The sequence below is a fragment of the Hypomesus nipponensis genome, chromosome 23 (genome assembly GCF_054491055.1).
Source record: "Hypomesus nipponensis isolate SF chromosome 23, ASM5449105v1, whole genome shotgun sequence".
NCBI lineage: Eukaryota > Metazoa > Chordata > Actinopteri > Osmeriformes > Osmeridae > Hypomesus > Hypomesus nipponensis.
The window spans coordinates 18,743,847-18,770,420 of NC_140383.1; the positions used below are offsets into that span (position 1 = coordinate 18,743,847).

The 26,574-nt window shown below is 42.8% G+C and overlaps 2 protein-coding genes across 2 annotated transcripts in view; both read left to right on the top strand.

Annotated features, from left to right (window-relative positions):
- osgepl1 (O-sialoglycoprotein endopeptidase-like 1) overlaps positions 1 to 24,243 on the top strand; it is a 139,926-nt gene extending 115,683 nt beyond the window's left edge. The window contains exon 7 of the mRNA XM_084688397.1: positions 24,084 to 24,243. Coding sequence (XP_084544523.1) covers positions 24,084 to 24,108 — 25 coding nt within the window. The 3' untranslated portion in view covers positions 24,109 to 24,243. The remainder of the gene's footprint in view (positions 1 to 24,083) is intronic.
- Positions 24,144 to 26,033, top strand: LOC146234480 (uncharacterized). The gene is made up of 2 exons (XM_084688399.1): positions 24,144 to 25,326; positions 25,947 to 26,033. Exons 1-2 carry the CDS (start codon positions 24,144 to 24,146, stop codon positions 25,958 to 25,960), a joined length of 1,197 nt encoding a protein of 398 aa, XP_084544525.1. The 3' UTR covers positions 25,961 to 26,033.
- The last annotated feature ends 541 nt before the right edge of the window (positions 26,034 to 26,574 follow it).

A 26,574-nucleotide genomic window follows, 5' to 3' on the forward strand; every position in this document is an offset into this window, starting at 1 on the left:
CCTGCCCATACACAAGATTTAGGAACAACACAACGCAATACTACAAGTTTAAACTCACTAACTTGGTCAGGAGACAGTCACGATGTACATACAGTAAAAACACTATTCGCTCTGAATCTGGTTACAGATGTCAGGGCTATTTAGCTGCTTCCTGCAATGACCCTAATTATGTAAACAAAGGCCAGGGTCTCACGCAGCGGCAAGTACCCTGAGCACGATCTCTAGCTAGCTACTTAACTTAAGGCCTGGATAACTGCTGTTTAGCAGCCCTGCCCAGACACAAGATTTAGCAACAACACAACGCAATACTACAAGTTTAAACTCACTTACTTGGTCAGGAGACAGTCACGATGTACATACAGTAAAAACACTATTCGCTCAATTCGGCGCAGGTGTGTCTTATTATCCCTCGCCAGCCGTGCGCAATGAGAGGTGTCCACTCGGGAGCTGTCCTTGGTGCCAGTGGTCCTTTGTGGGCGGCGGCTGGACCCACGCTGATACCAGCCTTTACGTGGCTGCGACATCACACAGCCTTAGTATGAACTTGTACTATACATTCCAAGGCGATACCAGGTAAAACATGGCTATGTACTCTGGAGGTTTGTATAGATTTAACCTTTGTATTTGTTCATGTTTGGTCAATAATGTTAACATTTAGAGAGTGAAGTGTAACGTTTTCCTTTGAAACATAATCCAAGTTTGTGTTTATTGCATGAAAAGGGAATGAACAGTTGAAAAGGATATGGTAAAAGCCTGGTAACACCATGGAAACAAACACACCTTCCTTTTACAGTCCAGTTTCAGATTACTTACTGAGTACATAGCCATGTTTTACCTGGTATCACCTTGGAACTTATATTACAAGTTCATACTAAGGGTAACATTGACAAAGTGGTATTCGCTTACAAATAATATGGTAAGAGCCCGGTAACACCATGGAAACAAACACGGCTTCCTTTTACAGTCCAGTTTCAGATTACTTACTGAGTACATAGCCATGTTTTACCTGGTATCGCCTTGGAATGTATAGTACAAGTTCATACTAAGGCTGACATTGACAAAGTGGTATTCGCTTACAAAGAATATGGTAAGAACCTGGTATCACCATGGTAATAAACACGGCTTCCTTTTACAGTCCAGTTTTAGATTACTTACTGAGTACATAGCCATGTTTTACTTGGTATCGCCTTGGAACTTAAAGTACAAGTTCATACTAAGGGTAACATTGACAAAGTGGTATTTGCTCACAAAGAATATGGTAAGAACCTGGTAACACCATGGAAACAAACATGGCTTCCTTTTACAGTCCAGTTTCAGATTACTTACTGAGTACATAGCCAAGTTTTACCTGGTATCACCTTGGAACTTATATTACAAGTTCATACTAAGGGTAACATTGACAAAGTGGTATTCGCTTACAAATAATATGGTAAGAGCCCGGTAACACCATGGAAACAAACACGGCTTCCTTTTACAGTCCAGTTTCAGATTACTTACTGAGTACATAGCCATGTTTTACCTGGTATCGCCTTGGAATGTATAGTACAAGTTCATACTAAGGCTGACATTGACAAAGTGGTATTCGCTTACAAAGAATATGGTAAGAACCTGGTATCACCATGGTAATAAACACGGCTTCCTTTTACAGTCCAGTTTTAGATTACTTACTGAGTACATAGCCATGTTTTACTTGGTATCGCCTTGGAACTTAAAGTACAAGTTCATACTAAGGGTAACATTGACAAAGTGGTATTTGCTCACAAAGAATATGGTAAGAACCTGGTAACACCATGGAAACAAACATGGCTTCCTTTTACAGTCCAGTTTCAGATTACTTACTGAGTACATAGCCATGTTTTACCTGGTATTGCCTTGGAAGGTATAGTACAAGTTTATACTAAGGGTAACATCGACAAAGTGGTATTCGCTCACAAAAAATATGGTAAGAACCTGGTAACACCATGGAAACAAACACTGCTTCCTTTTACAGTCCAGTTTCAGATTACTTACTGAGTAAATAGTCCAAACATGCGCAGGAACATACCCAGTAACCAAGAAGATTTACCATGATAGTAGAGGAAACTCTTACCGCGGAGGTAGGTATACCAAGTAAATGAGGCCATCATCGATAAATTTATCTGAAAAGGTATTTTATTGGAAAGTACTATCTTATATTCTCATTAGACGTGGACTGTTACCGACATTAACCTTAGGTAACTACAGGCTAATAGTAGAGTATTTTTTTTGTAATTCTGCTGGAGCTTGGCCGTCTTTACCTACTTAGTAGCAGTGGTATTTACCCAATAACACATTATAATTTACCATATATATCTCCTGTAGATACCAACTTACTACCAGCGGTATTTAAATAGTAATATTTATAAGTTTCCAGGTAAATACTAAGTTTTGTCGTTTGTCTTTACCTAATTAGGACCAGTGAAAATGACCCAGTAATAACCAGCACGTTAGTATTTAGTTAATGGGTGAATACTTTGAATTATCTAGGTATTTACCACCTTGGTACCAATCGGTAATACCCAATAAAACACAAAACATACCCTTTACTTTCTATGTAAATACCTAGTACTTAAGGGACTGTAAAAGGAAGGGTTACCCGAGCATTTATATTGATATGACTTAAAAATCCACCACCGTGGCACAGCTCCGCAGTAGCGGACTGGCCATCGGGAGCACCGGGAGAATAATAATAATGGAAAACCAGGCTAAGAAATGTAGGGTGGGGTTGAAATATTAAGAGACAAAGAAATCACCTTCACTAGACCGAAGTTTTACCAATTGAAAAACGGTTATGTTTATTTGACATAAAGCTCAACTATTTTGCGCTCAAATAAAGGCTAAAAAATTTGGCTTGCGTGCTAGCATTAAGGATAGGACTCCCAAACTTGCATCACATCGAACACTGAATATGCTTGCATTAACAGGGCAGCTGTGGTGGCGTATATGGGGGCGAGTTCTGGTGGGCCGGTCTGGATCAAAGCATGCGCGCAGATGGCACTGGGGACGGGGGGGGGACATGTCTCCCCCAGATTACTAGCGACCCCGATCCGTCCCCACCACTCTCCCTACGTAAGGCGACAAGCATAGGTTATAACTGCACAGCTGATTAGGCGATGTTAGCGTGTGTAACGTTGGCCACACAAACTACAAACTGGTACTACAACACTTGAAAAGAAAAAGTGTATTATGCTTATTTTAAAGTATTAAAGTAGTGCTTTTAGGCTTGGCGTCTTCCTGGTTGTCATGGAGATGACGTTAGTAGGCCCGTTCTTTTGGCTGCTTAAAATTGTAGCCTAATGTTTGGCTCGCTCTTTTTCATTCAGTGCTCGAATTACGTGGTAGCCAGAGGGAGCCGAGCTCCCATAGAGTGAGGACTGGCTCCCATGAAAGCAACAAAGTCAAAAATCTGAGGGGGTCTCTCATATCTAAGGTGTCTGCCGTATGTTGCATTGTAATTTTGATCTGAAACAACGCTCATTACCCATCCCTGTGCGCCGCGGTCTCTTACCATTAAAGACGTTAAATTAATTTATAGGCTACTACGGGACGTACTAGATGCAGATTTTGAATCAGAAAATATGGCACTAGCAACAGCTAGTTCTAGCCAGGCGACTAGTTCTACCGAGGCAGAGGACCTGAAGAAGAATTCATGAAGGTAAATATTGCTGGTCTGGTTCAAATGAGTTACGTTATATTTCATTTTTAAATTGAGAATGTCTTCGTTTTGCGAAATTGAAATGAAATATGGACTATTGCTATACTATATATCAATAATATGTTGCATGCATGCAAACTCCTCACCTAATGCCTAAACCTCACAGCCAATCAGGGGCGGGTTAGAATAACATGATACTGTTTAGAAGAGCACAGATTCTACATTGATCTAGCCTCTTAGTTTTGCTTTCAAAGTGCACTAGATTGATGCGTTTAGCTTTACCTTTAGAAATTTTCTTCCGGGGGAGCATGCCCCCGGAACCCCCTACAGGGTCGGGGGATTGCAGTATCGTTCTCACTTTTGTTACCTCAGTATTGCACTTCAGTAGGCCTATATATACTGAAGCTGCAATAAACATTACATATATGTACATATATATTACACAAAATAACAAATGGAGTTGGATTCATTTGCTGACAGCTTGGTCCCCCCAGTTCAAAAATTCCATCTGCGCCCCCCCCCTGGAAGTCCAGGGCCTATTTTTACTCCCAGTACATCCCTGCTGCCCCGCAACATTAAGCCCCCCCCCCCCCCAGCACCCCCTTGATAAAATATGTTCCCAAAACATATGTTCTGCCTCTCCAATACAGTGGAGAAGCCAGTTGCCAGGTACAACTCTCATGGCCTTGAGTGCAGATACCTTCCCTTTCCCGACAGGATATGAGGTGGTATCACATCCTGAAAGAGCATGCATGGCCAAAATGGAACAACAATGGTCACCCAGGTTCTTTGCAGTTGCATTTATACTGAGAACAGTGCCATTCCATGTTTCCATCTGTAGGTTAGTTGTGATACCAGCCTTCCAACACCAATAAACCATAAGCACAAAGACATCTGTGGCATCATTCTTGCGAATGCGAATGCGAGCCCCATGTCTGACAGCATCTAACATGTAAGATATAACTGATATATCAGCCTCATCATGAGTGTCAATGCTGTCAGCTTCACTGAACATCACAATCTTACTTCCTACATTGAAAGTACACAGGAGTTCTCTCTGCCTTTGCTTGTTGTGCTTGTTTTTCAAAACTTTGTCTCGACTAGCTAGAGGTGTAGTCAATGAGAGCTTGTACTCTGTGGAGCTCTCCCCTGCTCTTCTTTGTCTCTCATGGTCCTTGGCAGACACCTGCAAATATCTGTCAAAGATGACAACAACTAAGCCGATGTCCCATGCTGGTTGCAAGATCTGCCACTGTCCCGGATGATGGCCAAACCACGTGATAAATGAGCTGAAATGCATCCACAGTGACAACATCTGGTGGCTGGGGATTGCAAACTGGAATTCCAAACTGCTGGACAAGCACTGACTTATTGCCCTTTCGGAGGCATCCATTGTCATCAATGATTGACAAGGGGACTGGGCTAAGCTCATATTTGAAAAGAGAAGAGAGCTCAATTTTTCTCTGGCCTCCCACCACCAACAATCGAGCAAAAAATGACTCAAGGTCACAAACAACCTTCCCACTGACCTTCATTCCCTTTTTCTGGAACTTCATAGTCACTACCTTTTAAGAGATGGGTGCATTAAATGCCTCCGGAAGTGATGAGGAAAACCTTTTACACAGCCTTGCCAATCTTCAGCGCATCCTGCACATTCACCTTTTCATCAGCCACCTGTCCATTTATGATGTGGTAGAGCAAAGTGCTCTCTGTCATGAGTGGATTTGTGTTTTCCCACAGCATGCTCACAATTTTAGAGCGGTCCTCAGCATCCAACTCCCGTCGTGCTTCACCCTCCTCTTTGTGTCTGTTGGACAGAGTCTTCTCTGATGCTACTTTATCACTGTACATGTCATCCAATGACTGAGAAAGATGTGAACATATGCTAAATGATTGGATCCAAACTGCAACCTGTTCAGGGTTGGTTAAAATACCCTTCATTCCCCTTGCTCCCTTCCCTTGCCTGATGTATGTCTGCTCCCCAAACATATCTGCACTCACTGCAGGTGCACCATATGAATAGCGGCACACATGACTTCCAGAAAAAAGGTAATCTTTTGCAATGGAAGGAAGGTGCTGCATTTTACGAATATGCCGGGGGCGTGGTCTATACGGACAAATAAAGGCCGGGCCCCAAATACAGGCCGGGGGTAAAAATAAATAAATAAATAAATTACAAGTCATATTTCATAAATACATGTTCTCCTTATGTTTAATGTTATTGGCAAAACATTTTTGGGGACTGTTGCCAATAAAAAAATACATTTGACCTACTAGGCAAATTTGTTATTGTTTAGCCTAAATGCACGTATCGTAGCCTACTGTTGTTTATCTTTAACGTTTTAGTTGGCTAGGCTACTTTTTTCAAAGAGATAATAAAGCAGTGCACTATGGCGCCAAGGCAAAAATTTGACATACAATTCAAAGAGAAGGTTTTAAAGTTTGCAGAAGAACATTTGGGAGAAAAGGCAGCGAAGGAGTTTAATATAGACCCAAAACAAATTTGATATTGGAAGAAGCAGAAGAATGAATTCAATGCGACCAAAGAGAACAGAGCCCGACTAGCAGGTGGAGGTAGGAAAAAGGTTAGCCTGGATATGGAGACCAGCCTGGTCGAATTGATCTTTTCAGTCCGCGATAGGCATTCTAGGGTAACTAGAAAGATGATACAAAATAAAGCTTTGGAAATATTTCCCTCCGTGAGTGACATTGGAGACTGTAGCTTCGTGGCAAGCAGGGGCTGGCTCCAGAGATTTCTGGAGCGCAATGGGTTTTCAGTAAGGAGACGTACAACGGTGTCTCAGAAAGACCCAGACCAGGTGGTTGAAAAGCTGGTTACCTACATTGACTACGTGGGAAAAGTAATCGCCTCCAAAAATATTATGGAGAGAGACATAATTGCCATGGACGGAACAGCAATCTGGTTTGATATGCTGTCGTCCACAACGGTGGATAAGCGAGGGGCCAAAAGCGTGGCTTTAAAAACTACAGGGCATGAGAAGAGCCATCTCACAGTCATCTTGGCTGCCAAAGCCGATGGTACCAAACTTAAGCCGTACATCGTTTTCAAAGGGGCTGTGTGTGAAGTGGCTTGAATGCAACAACAGAAAGTAAGCGCTGTGATTGCAACTTCAGTGAATGGCTGGATGAACGACAGCCTGACATCAGACTGGCTACAGTCAGTCGTCGGGAAATTCAGTTTCACCCCACGGCTCCTAGCCTGGGATGCATATTGATGCCACATCAGCGCCGCCACTAAGGCTGAACTCAAATGTGGCTATAATGTCACAACTGCAGTTATCCCTGGCGGCTGCACTAAGTACATCCAAGCCCCAGATGTTTGACTTGCTTGATTGTAATTGAGAACATTGGAAAATATCTGCAATTAACGATGTATCTTCAGACTGACACTATGGTTTATTACTGATTCATTTCTAAATGGTCAGTCTCCAGAAAGTTGATTAGCTATAGGTCTACTGGTTTCATTCTACCGGTAGCCTATCGGTAAATGGTTGCAGGAAGTGCTGAACGCATATGCAATGAATGATATTAGCCTACTGTAATTATGCCCATTATTTTATTTAAATAATACAATTCTATAACAGAAGATACAGAAGATGTAAGTAAGAAATAAATGTGTGCCCCTAATACAAGCCTGCCCCAAATACAGGCCGGTACGCTGTGCAGCCTATGTAAATAAAAGCCCCGGCCACTATTTGAGGATTTACGGTATGCCAAGTTATCCATCTAGCATAGTGGTGATGACCAGCAGCAAAAAAATAGGGTAGCATCTCTTCAAGGCAGTGTTGTTGCAGCAACCAGTCACCCTCTCTCTCTGCTCACCAAAATGTATGTGCAATTAAGGTTGGAGTGATAAAGCAATCCACCCATAATCAGCCTGTTGGTCGTTGCCATGTCTTTTTCAGGAATTCCAGTATCTGCTGATGACTCTTTTCTCCTTCCATTAAGAATTCATGAAGAAGGGCATACATAACCATACGGAAGGCTCGCATTGCCTTAGGCCAGGCCTTTCCATTTAAGAAAAATGTCAGGCCGCCAAATGATGCACCTACCAGCTCTTCAAGGCCTGTTGAATTCATCAACTCCTCAATTGAGCCAATGAATGACATCAGGGTGTGCATCGTTCCAGGTTTGAGTACCACTGATGCCCATCGCTGTGGGTCACTCCATTTGATCTGGCAAGCAATCTTGTACAGCTGGATGTCAAATGTAATATGACTGTAGCTCATGCCAAGCTGCTTGAGTGATGTGTCCAGGTATGTAATGGTACTGAGCACTGTATCAGGATGAGCAGGAGGTGAGTCGAGCAATGGTCCAAATCCTACCGCCTGGAATAGCCACTCCAGGGAACAGGATCTCTGCAGGATTTTGCACAAACTGAGTGGCCATGGCATGTGTTGAGCGGCAACCGTTGGGTGTAAAAACTACCAGATCAAAATGATCACCCCAACTGTGAATAGGGCCAATAGACCTCTCCAGTCCTAACACCCGCAGGTACTTTTCTGCATCATCTGAGGTGTATTTGGCAGCTGACTTCTGGAACAGGGTGGACTTCATCATATGTTGCAACAAGACCATGCTCATTTAGGTTCCGAACAAGTTCTGAACTACCATGCTTATGATGAAGTTTTACATCTAGCCCCAAAGTTGTCTGATTCCAGCTTTTACTGATGTGCTGCTGGATACATTGAGCAAGTGTCAGTGCTGGTTTGGTCACTGTTTCTTCCCTAAATTAAAGCTCCAGGGGATACTTTTTGTGAGGCTTGGTCTGAAGATCATCTGTGGCAATTTTGAAGAATATTCAACAACAATTGTAGGAGGAGTAGCGAAAAAACGTTTTTTCTTTACATTCAAAATGGCGGAGAATCTATGGAACTGGGTATGATGTCATAGAGTGCGTTGAACTCGTCTTGATCCAGGGAAACCAACGACACCTCATTTTGGACAATGGGGCATATGGTTCAAAAGTAACATGTGTAAACACACCTTCAACTTTGACCCATTGGTGGCGCTAGATGGTTGGAATGGGAGACGTGAAACTTGGTGAAATTGATGAGGGGACTGATCCCAAAGAATGTGCCAAATTTCACAACTTCTGACATTACGGTTCTAGGGGCTGCCATAGACTCCCATGGCAGAAGAAGATGTGTAATAATAATAATAAATATAGCTGCAGGCAGCAATGGCGGGTTCCTCCTTAACATTGCAAACCATTACCAAATTGACATGACACAGACAAGTATTTCACACATGTACACAACATTTCAAGACAATTGGATCAATGGCTGATTTTAAGTCATTTTCAAAAATTCTTCACAAATTGTCACTGTAGAGAAATGTCCATGCTGCCGACATTGTGGGTTCTTGATACTCTTTTGTTCCCCATGAGCAATATGAGGCATGCGTACCAACTTTTAGAAATTTTGCACAAACGGGGTTAAAATGCTGTTGTCGTCGTTGTCATCTACCGCTTGTCCGGGGGTCGGGTCGCGGGGGCAGCAACCTAAGCAGGCCCCGACTTCCCTCTCCCCGGCCACTTCCACCAGCTCCCCCTGGGGGACCCCGAGGCGTTCCCAGGCCAGCCAAGAGACAGTCCCTCCAGCGTGTCCTGGGTCTTCCCCGGGGCCCCTTCCCAGTGGGACGTGCCCAAAACACCTCACCAGGGAGGCGTCCAGGAGGCATCCTGATCAGATGCCCGAGCCACCTCAGCTGGCTCCTCTCGACGCAGAGGAGCAGCGGTTCTCCTCTGAGCCCCTCCCGGATGACCGAGCTTCTTACCCTATCTCTAAGGGAAAGCCCGGACACCCTGCGGAGAAAGCTCATTTCGGCCGCTTGTATTCGGTCTCCGCCCATAGTTCGTGACCATTGGTGACCATTGCCTTTCGACTCAGCTCCTTCACCACGACGGACCGATGCAGAGCCCGCATCACTGCGAACGCCGCACCGATCCGCCTGTCGATCTCGCGCTGCATTCTTCCCTCACTCGTGAACAAGACCCAGAGATACTTGAAGTCCTCCGCTTGGGTCAATGTGCCTTTCATCAACCCCAAGTTTGAGGGCTACAGGTCTGTTGCTGCTTGTGAGTGCTTTCTGCACAGCTTTCTGTTTGAAAGCTAAAATATAAGAATGTTTTGGCATGCTACTTCAGATTTCTACAAAAAGGAGAGACACGCGCAGCTTCAATTTTACACTCAGCGTTTGTTTGACCTCCTTGTCTAGTTGTTTGTCTTCAGCGTTTAATCAAAGAAATATGGTATATGACAGCAATATTTTTTTTATGTAACTGGCCTTTTTAACATCACAAGTGGCCGCAGCTTTGCCCCTTATGGTCTAGGACTTCCCCTAGCTGCATTGCAAATCAAGAATAGAGCTTTTCATTTGGCCCAGTGGCAGACTGTCTGAGGTTGTCAAATGTCACCACTCATGGAATGCTTCTTGTCCAATAAAATAGACTTACTTGAATGGAACTAATTGTTGTGCACACATTTATATTCCAGTTATAAACAAACATCAACCATATTGTACATGGACAAAGTTGCTTCCTAATTGCATTCACTCTTATTTCATAGTTTTTGTGATGTCAAAGTAGAATAACTACATATGTGTCTTACATAAACATACACACTGAATTTTAAATCAATTGTAGTCAGTGTAGTAACATGTGGTAATATGTCCATGTCATTGTTGTGTTGGAAATGTATGTGAATGCTGGGTGGTTGACTATTTCTTATTGTATGATCTGTTTGAGATGTAAGCAAGGTAAATATTCCGTGAGGTGTTAAGATAGATAGCAGTTTTAGAATAAACAAATACTTTATTAGCAATGAACAAAATTTACAAGTTAAAGGCAAATGAATAAGTAAAATGAATATAAGTAAAAGAACGTATGTCGAGCACACTCATGCTGTTTGAGGTTGTCAAATATCACCAGACATGGACTTCTGCCTAAATTGACATGCACCAACTCAGAGCAATGAGTTTCAACAACCATCAGCACAGTTATTCAATTTGTTGACTCTACTCTTAATGCAAGACTATGTTAAAGTTATTGTCTGACATTCTTTGTCGGCAACTGTTTATGGAGGAACCATCCCTCAACAAATTGCTTTGGTCATGCTTTCTTAAAAGTCTAGTCCTTAATTTAGATGTGCCAAAGAAGATGATAACATGACCAAGCTGTGTTTGGTTGATTCAACTGTATAGTTCTGAAGAAGAAGAAGACCTTCTGTTTCTTTTAACAGTAGAATTAGCTGTGGCCAAACTAATCACAGAATGCCTACTAGTCTAAAATGTCTACTAGACTAAGGAGTGAAGGTGGGAGCTTGGTACTGTTGGGGCCATGTACTGTTATGGTTTTTGAGTCAAACAACTTGCTAAATGATTAAATGTCAAATCCAACTTTAAATGTATAAAAGAGAGAATTAAACCTAGAGGTTTAAAAGGCTACATTTGTTTAAACAAACTACAGACAGGATTTGGGGTAAAAGCTCTAGAAATTAGCCAAGCATACATATTTTAAATATTCACAATTAATCTACTTTTCATCTTACATTAAACTATTTTTCAGATTTGTGGGGGTGCCGTTATAGGTTCGAGAGGCTTTTTTGCTCCTCATGAGAAATAAGGCATATGTAATGAATTTCAGAATTTTGGGACAAATGGGATGCAAATGGCATCACTTTGAAAATTGACAATTGGGGGGGTGGCCGTACGCCCACCTATGGATAATGGTGGGTCATTGTGGTGTGGTAGTTACTCATGGCCTATACCATCAATGTTTCAGGATTTTGAGAACTTTTTACCTTTGCATACAAAATCGGAAATGCAATACCATCAAGATCCACAAGGCCTTTGCTAGAAACTAAGGAATGAGTGGGGGCTTGGTCAGCCCACACTCTGGAGATGTTGCGTGTGCGTCTTGTCAAGCCCGCTCGTGTGTCAAGGGAAGGCTGAGTGTGTGTGAGGATTTGGAGCACGCGCGGGCAGGAAGAGGGGAGAGAGGATTTAGCCAAAAATCACTGAAATTAGCCAAGCATGTATATTTAAAATATTCACTAAAAATCTACTTTTCATCTTACAACCAACTTTTTTTCAGATTTGAAGACTAAACATTCTCAAGAGTCTTCACAAGAACTAGTGATAGTATCAGAGTATCCGTTTTAGACAGGTGGATGTGTAAAGCATTATTTTAGCGTTAGCGATAAATTCGATTTGCTTTACATCAGTCATTTTTTAAGATATTAAGTCAATTTTTCACATGGGAACATGTTGTAGTGTCTTCCACCGATATACAAAGTTTGGGGTTGATATCTTAAAGATTTGCTGAGATTTGACCCAACTTCCTGTTTGGTTCCTTTGTTGATGATTTGGATTGGCTGTACCGGACAAACGGTTTTGAAAATCAAAAATCCTATTGATAACTTTTGTGAGGCTCAGTCTGGAGATCATGTCTGGCAACGTTGAAGAAAATTCGACCAAAAATGTAGGAGGAGTAGCGAAAAAACGTGTTTCCTCAATCTTTATTGTACAGAAAAATCCAATATGGCGGCCGTTATAGGTTCTAGAGGCTTTTTTGTTCCTCATAAGAAATAAGGCATCTGTAATACATTTCAGCATTTTGGGACTTATGGCCTGCAAATGGCATCACTTTAAAAATTGACATTTTGGGGCGTGGCCTGTAGCGCCACCTATTGTCTCACATGGCCCATGTGTGGTATGGTAGTTACTAATGGTCTGCAGTTTCAACATGCCAAATTTCTCAACTTTTTACTATTGTGCTCTAGGGGCTGCCATTGACTCCCATGGGTAAAACATAATAATAAATATAACTGCAAGCAGTAATGGCGGATTCCTCCAAACACTGCGAACCATTGAAAAATGTTTATTTTTGACAAATTGTAACTGTATAGAAAAATGTATGCTGCAGAATTACCAATGGCATACCAAATCTGAAATGCAATACCATCAAGATCCACAAAGGCCTTTATTTCAAGCCAGTAAGTGAAGGAAGGGGGCTTGGTGAGCTTATCCATTCCAGAAAGCCTTGTATCTTTATGCATTAAGGCGTGGCCTGTAGCGCCACCTATGGGTAATGGTGGGCCATTTGTGGTGTGGTAGTTACTCTTGGCCTATACTATTAATGTTTCAGGATTTTAAAAACTTTTTACCATTGCATATAAAATCGAAAATGTAATACCAACAGGATCCACATGGGCTTTGGGTAAAGTGTGGTAGTTACTCTTGGCCTGTACTGTCAATGTGTCAGGATTTGGAGACCTTTTTACTATTGCATACAAAGTAGGAAATGCAATGACACCAAGGTCCTCAAGGGCCTATGCTGATATTCAAGGAATGAGTGGGGGCTTGGTCAGCCCACACAGTCCTGATATGTTGCGTGTATGTCTTGCCAAGCCCGCGCGTGTCAAGGGAAGAATGAGTGTGTGAGAATTTGGAGCATGCGCGGGCAGGAGCAGGGGACACATTTCATTGTAAATTTCCCTAGAAATTAGCCAAGCATGCATGTTTCAAAGATTCACCAAAAATCGACCTTTCATCTTAGAGTCAACTTTTTCTCAGATTTGTGTACTAAACATTCTCAAGAGTCTTCATATGAACTTGTTTGACTGGCTTACATGTAAAGCAATGCGAACCATTGAAAAATGTATAGTCTTGACAAATTGTAACTGTATAGAAAAATCAATGCTGCAGAATTTCCAATGGGATACCAAATCTGAAATGCAATAACATCAAGATCCACAAGGGCCTTTATTTCAAGCCAAGAAGTGAAGTGCTTTGTGCTTTAGGGCGTGGCCTGTAGCGACACCTATTGGTAATGGTGGGCCATTTGTGGTGTGGTAGTTACTCTTGGCCTATACTATCAATGTTTCAGGATGTTTTTAACTTTTTACCATTGCATACAAAATCGGAAATGCAATACCAACAAGATCCACATGGGCTTTTGTTAAAGTGTTGTTGTTACTGTTGGCCTTTACTATCAATGTTTCAGGATTTGGAGAACTTTTTACCATGGCAAACAAAATCTGAAATGCAATACCATCAAGATCCACAAGGCCTTTGCAAAAGACCAAGGAATGAGTGGGGGCTTGGTCAGCCCACACTCTCCTGAAATGTTGCGTGTGCGTCTTGGCCGCGCGTGTGTCAAGAGAAGACCTATGGGTAATAGTGGGCCATTTGTGGTGTGGTAGTTACTCTTGGTCTATACTATCAATGTTTCAGGATTTTTATAACTTTTTACCATTGTATACAAAATAGGAAAAGCAATACCAACAAGATCCACATGGGCTTTTTGTTAAAGTGTTTCTTTGCCTATACTATCTATGTTTCAGGATTTTGAGACCTTTTTACCATTGCATACAAAATCGGAAATGCAATACCATCAAGATCCACATGGGCCTTTTTTTCAAGCCAATAAGTGAAGGGAGGGGGCTTGTTGAGCCTATCCATTCCAGAAAGCCTTGTATCTTTGTGCTTTTGGGCGTGGCCTGTAGCGCCACCTATGGGTAATGGTGGGCCATTTGTGGTGGGGTAGTTACTCTTGGTCTATACTATCAATGTTTCAGGATTTGTATAACTTTTTACCATTGCATACAAAATCGGAAATGCAATACCAACAAGATCCACATGGGCTTTTGTTAAAGTGTTTCTCGGCCTACACTATCAATGTTTCAGGATTTGAGACCTTTTTACCATTGCATACAAAATCGGAAATGCAATACCATCAAGAGCCACATGGGCCTTTGCTAAAGACCAAGGAATGAGTGGGGGCTTGGTCAGCCCACACTCTCCTGAAATGTTGCGTGTGCGTCTTGGCCGCGCGTGTGTCAAGGGAAGGCTGAGTGTGTGTGAGATTTTGGAGCACGCGCGGGGAGGAGCAGGGGAGACATTCATTGGAAATTTGCCTAGAAATTAGCCAAGCAAGCATGTTTCAAATATTCACCAAAAATCTACCTTTCATCTTACAGTCAACTTTTTTTCAGATTTGTGTTATGAACATTCTCAAGAGTCTTCATATGAACTTGTGATTGAATCAGAGTATCAGTTTTTGACTGGCTGATGTGTAAAGCATTATTTTAGCGTTAGCGATAAGTTCAATTTGATTTATATCAATCATTTTTTATTTGCCTTTGCACATGGTAATATGTTGTAGTGTCTTTCTCCGATCTACCAAGTTTAGTGTTGATATCTCAAAGATTTGCTGAGACATGACTTCACATCCTGTTTGGCGGCTTTTCTGATGAATTTGATTGGCTGTACCGGACAGACGGTTATGAGGATCAAAATTCCTTTGATAACTTTTGTGAGGCTTGGTCTGAAGATCATCTCTGGTGATTTTGAAGAAGATATGACAAAAATTGTAGGAGGAGTAGGCTTTCAAAGGTTTTTGATAAAACCGGAAATGGCGGGAAATCTCTATAACCGGAAATTAACGCCATGGTGTGCGTTGAACTCGGTTTGATCCAGGGAATCCAATGGTACCTCATTTTTGAAAATGAGCCATACGGTTCAAAAGTTGCATGTGTAAACACAAGTCCAACTTTGACCCATTGGTGGCGCTAGAGTGGTCTAATGAGAGACATGAAACTTGGTGTAGGTATAGAAGAAACTGTCCTTAATGAGTGTGCCAAATTTCACAAAAAGTTGTCGATGGGGTCTAGGGGCTGCCCTTGACTCCCATGGTACAAGAATTACAAAATATAACTGCAAGCAGTAATGGCGGATTCCTCCAAACACTGCGAACCATTGAAAAATGTTTATTTTTGACAAATTGTAACTGTATAGAAAAATGTATGCTGCAGAATTACCAATGGCATACCAAATCTGAAATGCAATACCATCAAGATCCACAAGGGCCTTTATTTCAAGCCAGTAAGTGAAGGAAGGGGGCTTGGTGAGCTTATCCATTCCAGAAAGCCTTGTATCTTTATGCATTAAGGCGTGGCCTGTAGCGCCACCTATGGGTAATGGTGGACCATTTGTGGTGTGGTAGTTACTCTTGGCCTATACTATTAATGTTTCAGGATTTTAAAAACTTTTTACCATTGCATATAAAATCGGAAATGCAATACCAACAGGATCCACATGGGCTTTGGGTAAAGTGTGGTAGTTACTCTTGGCCTGTACTGTCAATGTGTCAGGATTTGGAGACCTTTTTACTATTGCATACAAAGTAGGAAATGCAATGACACCAAGGTCCTCAAGGGCCTATGCTGATATTCAAGGAATGAGTGGGGGCTTGGTCAGCCCACACAGTCCTGATATGTTGCGTGTGTGTCTTGCCAAGCCCGCGCGTGTCAAGGGAAGAATGAGTGTCTGAGAATTTGGAGCATGCGCGGGGAGGAGCAGGGGACACATTTCATTGTAAATTTCCCTAGAAATTAGCCAAGCATGCATGTTTCAAAGATTCACCAAAAATCGACCTTTCATCTTAGAGTCAACTTTTTCTCAGATTTGTGTACTAAACATTCTCAAGAGTCTTCATATGAACTTGTTTGACTGGCTTACGTGTAAAGCATTGCGAACCATTGAAAAATGTATATTCTTGACAAATTGTAACTGTATAGAAAAATCAATGCTGCAGAATTTCCAATGGGATACCAAATCTGAAATGCAATAACATCAACATCCACAAGGGCCTTTATTTCAAGCCAAGAAGTGAAGCGCTTTAATCTTCACAAGAAGTGAAGTGCTTTGTGCTTTAGGGCGTGGCCTGTAGCGACACCTATTGGTAATGGTGGGCCATTTGTGGTGTGGTAGTTACTCTTGGCCTATACTATCAATGTTTCAGGATGTTTTTAACTTTTTACCATTGCATACAAAATCGGAAATGCAATACCAACAAGATCCACATGGGCTTTTGTTAAAGTGTTGTTGTTACTCTTGGCCTTTACTATCAATGTTTCAGGATTTGGATAACTTTTTACCATGGCAAACAAAATCTGAAATGCAATACCATCAAGATCCACATGGCCTTTGCAAAAGACCAAGGAACACTCTCCTGAAATGTTGCGTGTGCGTCTTGCCAAGCCCGCGCGTGTGTCAAGGGAAGACCTATGGGTAATAGTGGGCCATTTGTGGTGTGGTAGTTACTCTTGGTCTATACTATCAATGTTTCAGGATTTTTATAACTTTTTACCATTGTATACAAAATCGGAAAAGCAATACCAACAAGATCCACATGGGCTTTTTGTTAAAGTGTTTCTTTGCCTATACTATCTATGTTTCAGGATTTTGAGACCTTTTTACCATTGCATACAAAATCGGAAATGCAATACCATCAAGAGCCACATGGGCCTTTTTTTCAAGCCAATAAGTGAAGGGAGGGGGCTTGGTGAGCCTATCCATTCCAGAAAGCCTTGTATATTTGTGCTTTTTGGCGTGGCCTGTAGCGCCACCTATGGGTAATGGTGGGCCATTTGTGGTGTGGTAGTTACTCTTGGTCTATACTATCAATGTTTCAGGATTTTTATAACTTTTTACCATTTCATACAAAATCGGAAATGCAATACCAACAAGATCCACATGGGCTTTTGTTAAAGTGTTTCTCGGCCTACACTATCAATGTTTCAGGATTTGAGACCTTTTTACCATTGCATACAAAATCGGAAATGCAATACCATCAAGAGCCACATGGGCCTTTGCTAAAGACCAAGGAATGAGTGGGGGCTTGGTCAGCCCACACTCTCCTGAAATGTTGCGTGTGCGTCTTGGCCGCGCGTGTGTCAAGGGAAGGCTGAGTGTGTGTGAGATTTTGGAGCACGCGCGGGGAGGAGCAAGGGAGACATTCATTGGAAATTTGCCTAGAAATTAGCCAAGCAAGCATGTTTCAAATATTCACCAAAAATCGACCTTTCATCTTACAGTCAACTTTTTCACAGATTTGTGTTATGAACATTCTCAAGAGTTTTCATATGAACTTGTGATTGAATCAGAGTATCAGTTTTTGAATGGCTGATGTGTAAAGCATAATTTTAGCGTTAGCGATAAGTTCAATTTGCTTTATATCAATCATTTTTTGAGATATGAATTTGCCTTTGCACATGGTAACATGTTGTAGTGTCTTCCTCCGATCTACCAAGTTTAGTGTTGATATCTCAAAGATTTGCTGAGACATGACTTCACATCCTGTTTTGCGGCTTTTCTGATGAATTTGATTGGCTGTACCGGACAGACGGTTATGAGGATCAAAATTCCTTTGATAACTTTTGTGAGGCTTGGTCTGAAGATCATCTCTGGTGATTTTGAAGACGATATGACAAAAATTGTAGGAGGAGTAGGCTTTCAAAGGTTTTTGATAAAACCGGAAATGGCGGGAAATCTATATAACCGGAAATTAACGCCATGGTGTGCGTTGAACTCGGCTTGATCCAGGGAATCCAATGGTACCTCATGTTTGAAAATGAGTCATACGGTTCAAAAGTTGCGTGTGTAAACACAAGTCCAACTTTGACCCATTGGTGGCGCTAGAGTGGTCTAATGGGAGACATGAAACTTGGTGTAGGTATAGAAGAAACTGTCCTTAATGAGTGTGCCAAATTTCACAAAAAGTTGTCGATGGGGTCTAGGGGCTGCCATTGACTCCCATGGTACAAGAATTACAAATAATAAAACCACCAATAACAATAGGTTTCCTCCTTACGGAGGAATCCTAATAATAAAACCACCAATAACAATAGGTTTCCTCCTTACGGAGGAATCCTAATAATAAAACCACCAATAACAATAGGTTTCCTCCTTACGGAGGAATCCTAATAATAGAAAAACTAACAATTACAATAGGTGCCTCGCAGCTAATAATATATATGTGAGATAACAATGGTTGTGCGCTTCGCGGCTTGGCCACCAATAAGTAGAAACCCTCTAGGTGGCTTCGCCGCTTGGCCACCAAAAACACGGCAAAGGTGTCCATCTGGCTGTTGCATGCCAACAATTTATGTAGAAACTATACTTTGTAGTGGCGGAAGAATGACGGTTTATTATTAAACTATTTTGTTTCTAATTGTTTTTATTTATGAAACCATATCAAATATTTGTAGTAACAGTTTTAGAAAAGCATTCGTGTCGTGCCCAACAACTCCCCTTACCTGTTCTAAAATCAGCGCAAAACACAGCCTCTTGGGGCTTATTGCTTAATTAATAGGCTACTACTGAATGTGTTTTCTTTGTTCTGAGTTGTATGTTAGAAATGTCACAATAATTTACTTGTGGCCGTCGCGGACCACTACGGGGGCAGTGGCGGACCACCAGTGGCGGACCACACTTTGAGAATAACTGATGTAAAGCATGTGGGAAGATAAATCATTTTGACCGTGTGTGTAAACAAGAACAACATAAAACACAGCTGAATCCGGTCAAAGATGAGCATTAGGCTGATGATAGAGAAGACCAAATGCTGTACCTGTCTCACATAAATTGCAATCAAGCCAACAAAAACAAGTAGTTCATAAATCTGAAACTAGCCCCCAGAGACAATTCACTTCCCTATGACCAACAGCATGTCATCAAATGACAACTAGACACAGGTTCCACCGTGAATGTGATTGGCTTTTGTGATCACCGTGATCTCATCGCAGATCGATCAAATGCCAACAATTGAAGAGATCTTACGTGAAATATCAAAAGCAAAAATATTCTCAGTTTTGGATGCAAAAGATGGCTGCTGGCAAATACAGTTGGATGAGGCAAGTAACTATCTCACAACATTTTGGACACCACTAGGTCGATACAGATGGCTCAGAATGCTGTTTGGAATCAAGCCGGCAGCAGAAGAATATCATAGGAGACAACAATGTCTGACAGGGCAGTGGCAAAAATCTGCTATCAACTTTGGGGGGGACAATTATATGACAATTTCTCAAGAGCAATTTTCTGAGGGGGACACCAAAATGATTGCTGTAACACAGCCTACATTGTAATATGTTAAATGTATATTGAGGAACCATAATTAATACTCCTGGATAATTTATAGTTAGTAACTGAATGGTTGTCTCAACTTGTTCAAATGTAGTTATAGCAGTGTTTCTTATCAGTCAGGTATGAATGCAGGTGTACAGTATTTACAACCAGCAATACCAAGAAAGGCCAGTATGTACTGTACACTGTATGGGTGCAGTTTTGTAATTACAATGGGCATGGTGCAGTCTCATATAAAATAATCTCAATTGAACCATCAAAGTCGGGGGAAATCGCGAAACCATTTCTCTTGAAAGAGTCTGCGGTTCAATAAATTGTGGGTGTGGCTGAAATGGTTCTGAGCCACCACTGAGGTGACTCGACAGTGCTGTGCCACTGTCTTCTATATGCTGCTGGCAAAAAGGTTGACCCCCGGTCCTGCCATGGCTGTGACATTGTCATCTGAAGACTCTCCCTGGCTCTTTCCCTTTCACCACCCTCACTGACTCAGTCTGTCTCCTAGAAAATAAATAAGGTGTTTGCCATCCTCCTAACTACCAGTACCCAATACTACACAATTAATCACAACAACAACACCATTGCCTCAAACTTATCTTGGTTCAGTCACCCATTTAAGTAGAGAGTGGGGGTATCCATGGCATTATCCAATTATGTCCCTATTTTACAAGTCTAAAGAAGAGAACCCGTCATGTTGCCAAACAAGTGACTCTACAAACTTACCCGAGACCCCCTGTCTCTGCCAGTGTGTTCCTGCCTATCTGCAGCTCTATTGTCTGTTTGTAATCTGGTGCCTTCTCTGCCTAATGACATCATTATGAAACATTCAACTAGCATATTTCACATAATTTTTATCAACATTTTATCAACTAGACATTGAGATTAGGCCACTAGGGTTCTTTCTTTGCGTTTTGGTGTCCTGAAATGCCCTGATGTCCGTCTTTCTTTTTTCTGCAATTTTTCTACCATGCTGGCCGCACACACAATGTGCAATTTATTTACAGTAGGAGATAGGCTTCTATCATGTATTACCGTTCTTCTAGAATAGGCTACGATCTACCAGGTAGCTATAGACAGTCAGTTAGGAATGGTGAAACGAATTGCATTGACAAGGTTTGACAGCTGTATGAGTTCACCCTTTACACAACGCAAACTGAACCTTTTGTCATTGTAATATAATTTATGTTTTGGTTTAATATTGTCTGGCTTCCCAGAATAGCTGAATTTGCAGAGCTAGCGAGCCACAATTCCATGTGTGGTATTTGCCATCATCTTTGCTATTGCCAGTTTACTCGAGATCGGCACACAGGTGCTTCAAAGTCCCTAGAGACGATTTAGCTTTTGCAACGAGACCATTTAAGGTAATTATGACAATGGTAGAATATAGTATAGTTCTGTTCAGTATTGCTAACCATGGCAAATGGATTTCGAAGAACTACAATATCCGTGCTGATCTTACTGGACATCAGCCACCAACGACACAAACAGATACTGTCCGATTTTCACACACGCACCTGTATCACTGCTGAGGGCTGGGTGTGGCTGTGGATCAAACCATTGTGTTACCAAGGGCGGGGTTTGCAATCTTTTTAAACTTAAAAAAGCGCCATTGTGTCCACAATCAGCAAAGGGTTTTCATTGCAGATTATCAATATTATTGAAATTACATAGTTAAGTTTACAGTAATTTATTTGGGGGGACAAATCATATTTTTCCCAGGATTGGGGGGGTTGTGTCCCCCCCGGGATTTCCGCCCATGCTACAGGGGCTCAAAGGAGTTTCTGTGATTGCTGATGACATCCTTGTTTACGGATGTGGAGACACAGCAGAGGAGGCGATGGATGATCACGACAAAAACTTGGCTGCCCTCCTGCAAAGGGCTAAAACAGTTAACTTAAAACTGAACAAAAGAAAACTCAGCTGAAGCTACCCAGTGTAGCATATATGGGGCATTTGCTCACTACTGGAGGCTTACGCCCTGATCCAGACAATGTAGCAGCAATCCAAAATATGCAAACACCACATGATGTGAAGTCTCCAGCGGCTGCTTGGGTTCGTAAAATATCTCTCCAAGTTCCTGCCCCACCTCTCTGACGTTTCTGAGCCCCTCAGACGCCTAACAGACAAAGATGTGGAATGGGCTTGGCTCCCACAGCATGATGCAGCGATATGCAAAATCAAAGATCTCGCTACTCGCCGCCCTGTACTGAGATACTATGAATGAAGAAGTGACTCTGCAGTGTGATGCAAGTGAGACTGGCCTTGGAGCAGGCCTCCTAAAGAATGGACAGCCTGTAGCTTTTGCTTCGAGAACGCTGACCCCAACAGAGCAAAGGTATGCACACATCTAAAAAGAATTCCTTGCGATTGTTTTGGGATGGGACACATTTGATCAGTACCTTCATGGCAGAGACAATATAACTGTTCACAGTGACCACAAGCCACTCAAAACCATATTCAAGAAACCTTTTCTTATAGCACCAAAGAGACTTCAAAGGATGTTGCTCAGACTACAGCGGGACTCAATACGCCTGATATACAGACCTGGTAAAGAACTTCATGTAGCTGACTTCTTGTCCAGGACCCCACAGCCAAATTCTACACACTTGCAAATGTAGGCACCGTCCTCAATGGGCCTGACATCAGGAGACTTAGAACAGGTCAACCACAGCAGCAACACCAACGTCACCACAAAGACATTGGAGGACATAAAGAAACATTCAGCTCAAGACCCTGTTGCCCAGGCCCTATGCACCCACATCAGCAAAGGTTGGCCAGAACACAGGCAAGCTGTCAGCCTTCCTCTTCATCCATTCTGGACATACGGGGAGGAACTTACTGTAGACGGCGGACTGATTTTTAAAGGACCGCGAGTCTTCATCCCTGAGGTGTTATGCCCCATCTTCCTACAGAAGATCCACTCCGGGCACTCAGGTGAAGCAGTCTTTTGGCCAGGAATTACCAATGATCTAAGAGTTTTCATTAACAGCTACGCCACCTGCAACTCCTCTCAGGCAAAACAGCAGAAAGAAACTCTCATGCCACACCACATTCCTGCTGTTCCGTGGTTCAAAGTAGGCATACATCTCTTCAGCATCAAGTCGTCCACATATCTCATCATGGTTGATTACTACTCAGACTACTGGGAGAACGATCACTTATCAGACTACACCTCATCCACAGTCATTGATGCATGCAAAAGACAATTCAGCAGACACAGCATTCCTCACACTGTGTTCTCTGGCAATGGCCCCCCGTTCAACAGCATGGAATTTCAACTGTTTGCTGAAGACTGGGACTTTAAGCATACGATATCCTCCTCTTATCACAGCCAAAGCAATGGAAAAGTGGAATCTGCAGTGAAAATCACCAAGGACAGACAGTAAGAGTCCTTATCCACCACAACAGTCCAGACCAAAATTGGGTGCTCGGCATCTGTATTGATCAGCTTAGTGAACGTTCCTATATTGTCCAGGGGGGTGTTCCATCAACGTTGATTAAGGAAAAGCGAGACTTATTTCGCCAAGTCTCACTTACTTTAGCGAGAGTTCTGTTCCATTAAGGTGGATTGTTCTAGCTACGTAACCAAGGTTCGGAACTAGCCTGATCTGTGTAAGGCTAAAAGTCGCGCCAAACTGTTTAGGTCACGTGTTTAGGCCTACTTCATCTCCAAAAAATATATTATTTTAAATTAACAAGTTAAGAAATAATGTAACTTTATCTGTTTTAAAAAGCCATTGGTTAATTGACATAAAATAAGGCCTTAGAAACTAAGCAGAGCGTCAAGACAAGTTACAATCAATTATGGTGTATCCGTTCTTTGACAAGCCTGTGGTGGATGAAGGTGCTCAGATTATACAAAGAGCGTTTATCCCACCAGCCCCAAGGGTATTCAGAGACAGAAGTATGTTTCCCTGATCAGTATCTATGGAAGAAGTATAGGTTCAGCAGGCCCAGCATAGTTTATCTAGATAGATTTAATTGTCATTCTTAAAAAATAAAAAACATGAATAATATATATATATATATATATTTAACATAACATATAAAAGTTATATAAAATAACTTTAGCAACTCTTAAGGATGGCAATGAACACATAAGAGCAGCCTACCATCCTTTATAGAAAGTAATAGAAAGGAGAGTAAACTATTATAGTAGGAAGGAGGGTAGTAGACTGCAGTCTATGTAGGTAGGCCTAGACTGTGTAGTGTGCTGGAATCACACACAAGGAAGCAAACCCACTGTAGCCAAGCCTTGACACTGTTCAGTCTGTCTGCATCTGTCTATGTCTTTGCATGTGGGACGTTCTTGAACTATGCCAAGAAATATGAAGGGTATATCTTGCTCCAAAGCAGTACCTGAATATTATCATCAGTTTTTCAGGTAATCTTGAAACACAAAGAATCAAGGAGACTTTTTATTCAATTGTATAAAGCAGAGGTCTTCAACCCTGGTCTTCAGGGACCCCCTGTCCTGCATGTTTTAGATGTTTCCCTGCTCCAACACACCTGATTCAAATCAATGGGTCGTTATCTACCTGCGGAGTCCACCGAGGAAGGCCGACGAGGAGGATCACCTCTTCTGATAAGTATCAACCTATTTATATTCATAATTAGATCATATTCTACCTCGAACTTATTCTTAGCTAGCATGTGTTTCCTTAGCATTCCTGTTCATTACACTACCCGTAGACGTAGATATGTTACAAAGTATATACGGTCAACTTCTAACCTTCACTACCTATCCAGATCTTCTCCACCTGCCCTTTCTCTTTCTTTAGGGCTCTGGAACTGCCAGTCTGCTGTGAACAAGGCAGACTTCATCCCGGCGTTTGCATCCCAGGCTTCTCTTCATGCCCTTGCACTGACAGAGACGTGGATCCGCCCAGAGAACACTGCAACTCCAGCTGCTCTCTCCGTCAACCACTCCTTCACTCACTCACCCCGCTCAACCGGACGGGGTGGTGGGACAGGTTTGCTTCTTTCCCCTCATATTAAATACACATCCACACCACTCTCCTTTACTGCCAAATCATTTGAACACCATTATGTGATGATAACTAATCCTATCAAAGCATGCTTAATTGTTCTTTATCGCCCGCCAGGACCGCTTGCTGACTTTGTGGAGGAGCTGGACATGCTCCTCAGCGTCCTCCCGGATGATGGAACCCCCCTGATAGTCCTTGGGGACTTCAACATCCACCTCCAGGGAACGCAGGCTGTCGACTTCTTGTCCCTCCTGACCTCCTTTGACTTGACGCTGCTGAGCACACCACCGACCCACAAGGCAGGCAAACAGCTAGACCTCATCCTGACACGTAACTGTATCACTGACTTAACCACTGTAACCCCATTGCACATTTCTGATCACTTCTTTATCAAATTCTCTGTCTCTCTCCCTCCAACCCCTCCTACCTCCCCTCCCCTCGTAACTTTCCGGCGCAACCTCCGCTCCCTATCCCCCTCCCATTTCTCCTCGGTTGTAACATCCTCCCTCCCTCCCATTGACGAGTTCTCGTCCCACCCCACTAACACTGCCACTGACACCCTGTTAACCACTTTAACTGCATCACTTGACTCTCTCTGTCCCCTGTCAACCAGGGCTGTGCGATCTTCTCCCTCCTGCCCGTGGCTTACGGATGTTATTCGTGAAGAACGGTCCACCCTTCGAGCAGCTGAGAGGAGATGGCGCAAGTCCAAAGACGGTCTGGACCTTTATAAGTATCACTCTCTCCTGAAATCCTTCTCTTCTCACATAACTAGTGCTAAATCCCTCTACTTTCTTAACAAAATTAACTCTGCTTCAAACCCCCACAAAATTTTCTCTACCTTCTCCACCCTTCTTAACCCACCTCCCCCACCCCCCCCTTCCACCCTGACAGCAGACGACTTCTCCTCCTTCTTTGAGGAAAAAGTCTCCGACATTAGCAGTCGGTTCCCTAAACCCACCTTTCTTACCCCCTCACCACTCATGACTGACCCAACTAAATGTCTAAACTCCTTCTCTCCCCTGTCCGAGTCAGAGCTCTCTGACCTTATTCTCTCTCATCGCCCCACCTTCTGCCCCCTTGATCCTGTCCCCTCCCCTCTCTTTCAAACCATCTCCCCTTCTATCATAACTTTTCTGCTCCATGTCTTAAACTCCTCTCTTACCTCTGGCACCTTCCCCTCTGCCTTCAAACAGGCCAGAGTTACCCCTCTACTCAAAAAACCCTCCCTTAACCCTGCTGTCCTCCAGAACTACAGACCGGTATCACTGCTACCCTTCTTTTCTAAAACAATTGAACGTGCTGTATCTAACCAACTGTCTAACTTTCTCTCTCAGAACAACCTGCTTGACCCCAACCAATCGGACTTCAAGACCGGCCACTCCACAGAGACTGCCCTCCTTTAAGTCACCACTGCCCTCCAGTCTGGCAGAGCGGCTTCGAGGTCATCCGTCATCATTCTGCTGGACCTTTCTGCAGCGTTTGACACGGTTAACCACCAGATCCTGCTCTACAGACTTTCTGAGATGGGCATCACTGGCACTGCACTCCAGTGGATCTCACCCTACCTCTCTGGAAGATCCTACCAGGTCTCCTGGGGAGGCAAACTGTCTGACCCTCACCAGCTCTCCACCGGTGTCCCACAGGGCTCCGTCCTTGGACCCCTCCTCTTCTCTCTGTACACCACCTCACTTGGACCAATTATCACCTCCCATGGCTTCTCCTACCACTGCTACGCCGACGACACACAGCTGTACCTGTCGTTCCCCCCGACCGATCCGGGGATCTCAGCTAGGATTGAAGCCTGCCTCGCAGACATCTCCGCCTGGATGACCGAGCACCATCTCCAGCTGAACCTCGCCAAAACTGAACTTCTCATCATCCCGGCTAAACCCTCCATCTCCCACGATCTGTCAATCACCCTGGGATCTGCAACGGTGACCCCCTCATCCTCTGCCAGGAACC

Excerpts from the sequence above, each read along its gene's own strand:
- LOC146234480 (XM_084688399.1), top strand. The coding sequence starts at position 24,144 with ATGGGTCGTTATCTACCTGCGGAGTCCACCGAGGAAGGCCGACGAGGA.